The sequence below is a fragment of the Syzygium oleosum genome, unplaced genomic scaffold (genome assembly GCF_021117445.2).
Source record: "Syzygium oleosum isolate NSW1041296 unplaced genomic scaffold, Sole_v2.1 Sole_v2.06, whole genome shotgun sequence".
Classification (NCBI taxonomy): domain Eukaryota; kingdom Viridiplantae; phylum Streptophyta; class Magnoliopsida; order Myrtales; family Myrtaceae; genus Syzygium; species Syzygium oleosum.
This window is the reverse complement of record NW_026607490.1, coordinates 11,075,191-11,083,509: the sequence shown is the minus strand read 5'-3', so window position 1 is coordinate 11,083,509 and position 8,319 is coordinate 11,075,191. Positions and strand designations below refer to the sequence as shown.

Genomic DNA, 8,319 nt, shown 5'->3' with positions numbered 1-8,319 from the left:
ACTCAATAAATTCCAATTGGTGGAATTTCGGAATGTCACGTGATGAATCCCTCAGTAGCGAGGAGCCCCACTATGGTATCCAAGAGGTCTAAAGCAAGGAGCGCTCACCAATCCCACGTCATGGAAAAGGGAAAAGGTAGAAAAGGGTCTCCTCGTTGTCACCAATTCAATTCCTGGATTCACTCTATCTATGCAGTTGCTAAGAGTAACGAGACTAGTTCCTCGATAGACTTTTAATCTAAAAGACTCGATCTTCTTTATGGCTGAAGGGGCCATTTCAAGGCAGAAAAAACCATGGTCTCGAGAGTTGTAGGTCGGTTCTTACAAACTTTTGGATTTTTAGCTTCTAATTTGCTTGTACAAATTGATCTGTAAACAATAGTATTGATTACATTGTTGGGGCAGTAGAATCGTATGTCTTTGTAACGATTCGAAGTTGGAGACATTTTTCTTCTGGAAAATATGCGCATTACAGATTGCTATTAGGATCATGTTAATGTGAAGAACTTTTTACACATCCACCTTTAAAATGGATGATATGTGGATAAATTTAGTTAACACAATTCGTGCAAGGCAGATGTGTAAATAGCGTTTTACATTGGCAATGGACCTAACAACAGTCCTTAGAATACTTGGCCTGGAAAAATATGTGGGAGTTGAAGTTACGCTTGCCCCAGCTGCTACAGCGTTGAGCCACGCATTCTCTTCGATCATCTTAAAAGGCTTAGTCTTGGGTCGACGAGATTCGTGGAAAGGTTAGGGTTTGATCGATAGCATTAATTCTTTTCCTCTCTCTCTACCTGGTCTACTCTGTCGTGTCAATACAGAAAGGAGGAAAATTCTCTAAAAATTTATAAACATAAACATTTTCATATTTTGCTAATTAAGTCCATCCAACTAAAATTGACAAAAAATCGATGACGTAGACGCCAGCTCTTCTACGTGACACGACTGGTGCTAACATGCACAATTTTTAATAATATTTCAATTTTTTTCGAATTATTTTTTATTTTGTTTATTTTTACTTTTCCTTCTTTACTTTTTTCTTTTTTTCTTTCTTTTTTTTCCTTTTCTCTTTTTTTTTTTTCCTTCCGTTGGCCATTGCCTGACCTCGACAATGACCCGCAATCGCCGGCCCCAGGTGAGGGCCAGCGAGGGCGGCCCAAACTAGCCTCGATGAGGACGACACTCGCCAGCCTAAGGGAGGATAGCCCTTGCCAGATCGGGCGGTCCTTGCCTGAGGCCGATGGAGGGAAAAAATAAAAAAAGGAAAAAGAAATGAAGAGAAAAGGAAAAAAGAAGAAGAAAAAAGTAAAGAAAGAAAAGAGAAGAAAAGAAAAAAAAGGGAAAAATGGAAAAATATTAAATTTTTATTAAAAATTATCCACGTTAGCATCGGGTATGTCCCATAGGACGGCTGGCATCCACATCAGCAATTTCTAATCAATTTTGGCCGGATATACTTAATTGACAAAATGTTAAAATGCTTATGATTCAATTGGCACAATTAAAATGTTTAGGGCTGAATTGACAAAAGTATAATATATTTAAGACTTTTTGGATAATTTTCCCTTGCAGAAATGTCATAGAGGACTCGATAGGGGAACTCTCTTTCAGCGAACGTATTTTGGCACGAGGTCAACGATCATGGGGCGTAAGACCAAAGCTAACAAATTGAGTATCATATATGACAATGGGACGTAAAAATGAAGCTAATCTCTGCGTCAAAAGGAGGCTACACGTCCAAGAAACAGAGCACTATAAAAACCAAAAGGAGACTCGATCACAGCAAGACACCACTATTCCCTCGTCGATCCCAACTCGTCCCCAACCCAGAAGAAGAGAGAGAGAGACAAAGAGAGAATGTATCCTGCTTAGGAATCGAGGTTAAAAGCTAGAAACAATGGTCCAATTGAAGAGTTGCTCGTGGGGGTCCGTAGGTATATTCATGGTTCCATCATGCTCCTAGTTTGTGAATCCGCAGTTTCTTCTTGACTATTCTCTTTGCTTTGTGTTTGTGAAACTTATTCTGATGCCCTTGAAGTACCATCATAAATTCTCTTCTGAATTTATCTACCTTCTTTGTGTATGTGTTTTCTTTGTTGGCCAGCCCATGATCGCATCATCGCAACCACTGATATATACAGTGGTTGGTATTAAGATGATGGATTGAATCGATGAATCAATCAGATCCTGTGTAGAAAGAACCCCAGCAGTACCTGATTAGATTATAATGATTTTATGTGATTAGAATGCTTAGTTGTGTTTCGTTTGACTACTTTTAATGCAGAATCAAAGGAGTCATCTCCTAATGGCCTCGCACCCTCCTCCATGGCTACTGGCATCAGTCCTTTCACCAAATCAGGCTGCCCATCTTTTGGCGGCGTATTCGGTCTCGACGGTCCGGTTCGACACCCTTTTGGTGGATTGAGCAGTCCCTTCGCTAATGATGGCATCTTCACCACCACTGCATTGGGAACCAGCACTTTCAGCAACCCATCTAGCGGACCTCCGATTATGCTGGCAAGCACGGTGCCTGCTCATAATTCCTCTGCAGCCCGATTCGGAACCCCTTTTTCCTTTTCGCGGAGCGCATCCATCTCGGGCACAATGTCAAGCGACACTGGGTTTTGCACTCGTGGCGCTGCCACGCCTGGAGGCGGGTCGATCTTTCTGCATAAGGATCACTTTCCTCAGCCACCCACATTCAGCTTCTCGACGCCAAACACCACCGCCACATTCAGGCCTCCGAGCTGCTCTACTGCTGATTGTGGAGCATTACCAGAGCCTGAAGCCTTTATAACTTCGACGTCTTTTGGGCCTCAGAAACCGACCACAACGGTGATGCATAATTTTTTCGGTTTCCCAAACGCCACATCAACTTGCTTTAATTCTCAACCCACCCCATTTTGGAACTCTCCCTTCAAAAGCTGCACCCAAAGAGATGGTGGAAAGATCAGCAACTCAGCTTCTCCCTTTGGTAAGTCCCAATTCTATACTCTGCGAGTTTGGAAAATCCTGTCCGAGTTTTATTCTCTCTCCAACTAAATTAAATGTTTGTGTATCGGAACAGGACCGCAGACCGACAGCCGCGGGAAAACCACAGCGCCTGACTATGCCCCAACACCGGCTCCAGAAGAAAGGACAAATGGAAAAGTTTACTACAAATACATGTCTATATCCGCCATGCCTTCCAATAAGGACAGGAGTCATGAAGAATTAAGATGGGAACGCCATGAATCGAAAGGTAAGACACAGCCCCCCGGACCTTTACAATGTCGGGACATGCGACGTCCTGATATATGCATTATCTTTCTAACTAGCTGGCCTACGACCATGAGAGCCGAGATTTCATGCAAACATTCAACAAATCATGTGCAATAATTGGAGTCCAAGTTTCCTGAAATCTCAACTACATTGTTAACCATGCACATCTCCAAAACCACTCAATCGATTTTTGACAAAAAAAAGAAACGACAATCATCACCATTGGCATAAGCCCATTTGCTTTTCTGTTCTGAACACAAACAAGCCCATTTGCTGAATGGTTGAGATCTGTTAAATGTTGAGATATGTTACATTTCAATCTAATAGTGAGAGAATGTGAGACCGCTTCTCCTGCAAGAGACTATAGTTTGACTCTTGCCATTTTACCTTTTATGGCCAGTTTTTGCATCTTCGACTTCATGCCCTGTGGCATGAGTCAATATAGGAAGAATAAATTGAATTACAATGTGCGTCCATATTAGGCTGCACGCCCAAGAAACCAGCGTAGATACTATAAAATGGAACACACTCAGATCAGAGCAAGAAACAACTCACTCATCAGTCATCCTAATTAAGTTTCACCCAGTGGTTGAACTAAAGAATTGCCCTTGTGGGTCTAATGTCATGTCACAGTTTACCAGTTTATAGTGCTGACAAAACTTTCTACTTTCCCGTGCAGAATCAAAGCAGGAGTCATCTTCTGAAGGGTTTGCTCCCTTTGCTGCTATCAGCAACCCATTCGCTACAAGAACCGCCACCAAACCATCCGTCAGCAGCGGCTTCGTCACACCATTTTCCCAACCTTACTGGTTCACACCGAGCGCAACGGCCTCATCTGGTGGTCCATCAAGCAACACCGCATGCAGCGTCACCAATCCCAGCGTCAGAGGAGGCTCAATCTGTCAACATAATGCCTCCACTCAACCACCTGCATTTAGTTTCCCGAACACCGCTGCCACTGCCTTTCATTTTGGACCTCCAAGAAATTCTGCCCCTGGTGGTGAGTCTACTAATGTCCCTAAAGATTCGGGTACCAAAAGACCCGGTGGTGGCTTCATACCTCCCACACCTTTTGGCCCTCTTACTATGACTGCTCAAGCAAATTCCACTGTTTTTGACTTTCCGAGCACCCCATTCACCCAAAATACTCGACCATCAAAATTTCGCTTCAAAAGCAAAATTGAGGGAGATAGCAGAAAGATGAGAACTACCCCGACAATTTGCAGCAGCTGTCGGCAAATTGAAGCCTCCAGATATGCCCCGACACCGGCTCCAACAGAATCTCAGCACACAGAATCCACGTCTGTATCTGCTACGCCTGACAACAAGCACAATAGTCCTGAAGAAATAAGATGGCAATGCCAAAAATCCAAAGGTACCACGATTTCTCTTTGCAGCTTCTGAGTCTTTACAAGTTCCCTCAAACTATGCAATGTACTGACCTCTTTACATTGCATATCCTTTAACACAGAGAAAGGTGGAGAACAGGTTGATCCAGTCAGTGAGATGGCTTCGCACGAACCACACTCATTTTTTCCAGTAATGATGCTTCCGGTGATTCCTGCCCGTACCCACAGTTTTGGTGCCTTCCCCTGGAACACGATTTCTGGACCCTGCACAGGCTTTTATGCTCCAACACTTCTTGGAAGTAACGTTCCTGTTCTTCTAGTTCCGTCTAACTCGATGGGGCTAAACTGCTTCCCTACTACAGTTTCTGGGGAAAATTATTTTCAGGCCATGCCAGCTGCTATTGATTCTCTTAGTGAGATGTTTCGTCGCCTATAAGCAAGCTTGATGACTTTGAAACATGAGTACATCGTTTCCTAGGTTCTTTTTGTTTTTCCTTTTCCTTTTATTTACCTTCTCTACTTTTTGTGCTTTCCCGTGGCAAGGATTGCATGGCTGTAGTAGGATAAGGGTTAGGTTTCTCTATATTGACATGGATTCAATGATTCCAAAGTCAGTCACAAATCTACATATTTATTTTACATGGTTGTGCATGTATCTAGCTTGACAAAGTCATTTGGTGAAGAAGTTTGGTTGTCTATGCAATAAACTTGTTTTTGCGTAAAAATAATCTTAAGTTCTTTTTTGGTTTCAATCAAAGGAAAAACAAGAAAGCAAACGAGACAATTGGCATTAGATAAGATGTCGAACCCTCTAAAGATATCCACAAGGTTATTCCAGGTAGTAGAGAGCCAAACCCAATAAAGTGATTCCTGAAGAATTTCAATTTGTTTTCACTATATTTACAGAAACACCAAAGAAGTATCAAGTAACATAACAGAGCATTGGCAAGGCCTTGATCAAAGCTCTCCAAACTATCGTAACTGAGAAACAGAGCTTTCTTTAAGGGAAGCACATCCTAGAATCGAGCCTGATGCAGTCTGACACATCGGTCTCGTCTCACGCCACTTCAAAGGGAACTTTGAAGGGTCGCAGACTCTCACCAAACCTAGTTTTACAATATCAAATCTCCCAGCTCCCGATTCTTCCCACTTGAGAACCTTCCCACCCAATACATACAGTTCATATCCAAGACCAGCAAAACCATAATCAAAGACTTCTAGTGGTCTTGAGTGGTCGGGAAGGAAAACAGAAGGAACTTTCCCCACATTATACCATTCCCCTTTGGCAGTATCCCTTGTCTTAATTAAGCTCTCACCCCAATCTACAATAGTGTATACACGATCATTTTTAATGACCTGTACAGCTACTTGCATTGCCCTAGAAAAAGGCCAATTATCCTCTACTGTATTCCACAATCCAGATAATGGCCAGAAAACTTCAGATGAATTTTGGTCCAAAAGTCCTACTTGATCATTGAGAACATGAAATTTGCCATTGTATGACAAGCCTATGCAATCCATTTGGGGATTGGGCATCGGTGGTAGTTCTTCCCATCTGCAATGTCCACGTTTGAGAAACTTAGGTTGTCTTGAAAAGAAGAGTTAAAAAAGATATTTGTTGGAACAATTTAAGAACAATTTCCAACCTATGATATCAGAGTTGAAGAAAGGAAAAGGAAAAGCTAAACAGGTAGGTGAGCATATTTCAGAACCAAAGTGGACATGGAGAACCATGTACTTTTGCCACTTTAGGTGCAAAGGGCATAAGACAATAGAAAGAAAGTACAAAGTGCAAGACTTGTGGTATGATACTGCGGTAGTAAACGTACTTGTTAGACAATGGATTGTAACATTCAGCAAGAGTGAGGCCTCTCGGACACGAAAGATTGCGACCCCCAGCTACATACACCTTTCCAGAGATGACGCAACACGCAAAGTGTGAACGCGGCGTTTGCATACTTGACACCATAGTCCATTCTTTTCTGAAAGGGTCGAATTGGTAGACCTCATTAGTTATGATAGGCTTCTGATGAGGGAATCCTGGATCACTTGAAGCATAAGCCCCACCAATGACAAGAAATCTATCACCGACACAAACACATGAAAAGCCAGTGTGCTTCCAGTCAGGATGCGTTCTTGGCATCTTTGGTATAGGATGCCATCTATCAGCTTCGGGATCATAAGCAACCCACTGGTTCTCGGAGCCCTCAGTGAGAACGAATAACCAATCCCCAGACCAGCCTTCCCGAGCCTTGAAGTTGGCGTATTCCATGCCTCGTGTAACCTCTCTCCACTTCTTCGAGACTGTTTCTAGCAGCCCATGGAACCCGTGAGACACTCTGGCCAAGCATCTCAAGGCCAGATCATCTGGCAATCCCGGAATTATAGGTTCGTGAGGAGAATCCCTAGATTCCAACATTCAGAAAATGGGAAATTAGAGGCAGACCAGAAGCATAAAAACAAGCACTGCACGGATCATAAAAAAGGCGAGGAATTAACGACCGATCAATCACTTGTAGACTTGCTATCACCGGGATGGAAAAGAAAAGGGGATTTCTAGTCATAGCAAAATAGCCTAGTGAGAAATTAGTGTTGTTTCTTTCCACAAATGAACCCAAACTAACAACTGGGTATCGCCCTTCCTGAGCAATCCTAAACTTTGAACATCTAAATCAAGCGAATCTTCCATAATTTCTCCTAATGTCAATCCAGCTCAATCGAAATCAGCCAAAGCCAAGCTCAAGTATCTTCGCATTATCATATACCTTGAACCCATACAATCCTTATACAGGAAGCAGAGTAGCACCATGATCCATAATCGAATGCACTGCAAACTTCAAACGAGCAAAACGAAATGAAGATTCGCGGAGCCACTTACATCGATTTGGTACCTCACCCAAGATCATACACTCGAACACCGCAGAACCCAACAAAACTAATCTGCGAACAACGGGCTCGAGCGGCGCTGCCGACCACCTGCAAAGCCGGAGAAAAAACCCGGAAGCACCCTCGTGAGAAAGCGGACCGACCGATCCGAGATACGTTGAGAGAGGAGAAGATTACGACGGCGAGAGGGAGGAGAAGGGGTCGGCGGCTCCCGAGGTCGCCGGGAGAGGAGGAGGCCTCGCCGTCCGATCCGATGGAGGGAAGGCCGAAGACGACGGTGGGTGCCGATGATGCGTCGCCGTGGTGAAGAAGTTCCTGAGCGAGCGAGCGAGCGAGCGACCAGACGACGGAGAAAATGCGATTCCGACACACATGTTATCCGTTCAGGTCTTGCTAAACTCACGGTGCCACGCGACCGCCGGGCCGGGTCGGGTATATCCGGGTCGAGTCGGGTCCTCTGGGGCTCGGGCTCTCTGCATGACGGGCCTTGTCCGAAACTTGAACGGGCTTCTTCTTGCTTCTCTTGAAAAAGCAGACTCGATGAAGGCCTTTTGACTCGCTAAACATTGGCCTTTCATGGTGTTCAAGATCATGCATGCTATGCTGTGAATGCTGCGTCTCCTCTTTCAGTTTTCCAATCTCTACCGATGGTGGGCCGGAAAGTTTCGTTTCCCGGGTGCGAAAAGGTCCGGGACGAGGAGATCCTCTCTCTCCTTGATTTTTCCGTGATGACTGTTTGAAGTTGTCTTCAGATTGTCGAATCAGGTTACGGAGCGAGGGATTTTGAGATAACCATAGTAAGCGCTCCGAAATTAAG

At 44.0% G+C, this 8,319-nt stretch overlaps 2 protein-coding genes across 3 annotated transcripts; one reads left to right on the top strand and one right to left on the bottom strand.

The window, feature by feature from the left end:
* Nucleotides 1-2,247: 2,247 nt before the first annotated feature.
* LOC115693066 (nuclear pore complex protein NUP98A-like) lies at nucleotides 2,248-5,252 on the top strand (the record flags this gene model as incomplete). Its single annotated transcript, XM_030620040.2, has 4 exons — nucleotides 2,248-2,980; nucleotides 3,074-3,247; nucleotides 3,947-4,642; nucleotides 4,739-5,252. Coding segments are annotated over 4 exons (1,917 nt in total), but the record flags the coding sequence as incomplete, so codon positions are not given.
* A 228-nt stretch (nucleotides 5,253-5,480) lies between these two features.
* Nucleotides 5,481-7,878, bottom strand: LOC115693057 (F-box/kelch-repeat protein At1g16250). 2 transcript variants are annotated; one of them, XM_030620032.2, is made up of 4 exons: nucleotides 7,680-7,878; nucleotides 7,495-7,592; nucleotides 6,446-7,021; nucleotides 5,481-6,171 (listed from the first exon to the last, which is right to left on the bottom strand). In XM_030620032.2, coding segments are annotated over exons 2-4 (1,161 nt in total). In that variant the 5' UTR covers nucleotides 7,497-7,592; nucleotides 7,680-7,878; the 3' UTR covers nucleotides 5,481-5,588. The 2 variants fall into 2 exon arrangements, with proteins under 2 accessions (XP_030475892.1, XP_056168471.1); XM_056312496.1 differs by having other exon boundaries at nucleotides 7,683-7,878.
* Between the last annotated feature and the right edge of the window lie 441 nt (nucleotides 7,879-8,319).

Excerpts from the sequence above, each read along its gene's own strand:
- LOC115693057 (XM_030620032.2), bottom strand. Across the intron at positions 6,172-6,445 it reads TACAATCCATTGTCTAACAA|ATGGGAAGAACTACCACCGA; the intron begins GTACGTTTACTA and ends TGGACATTGCAG.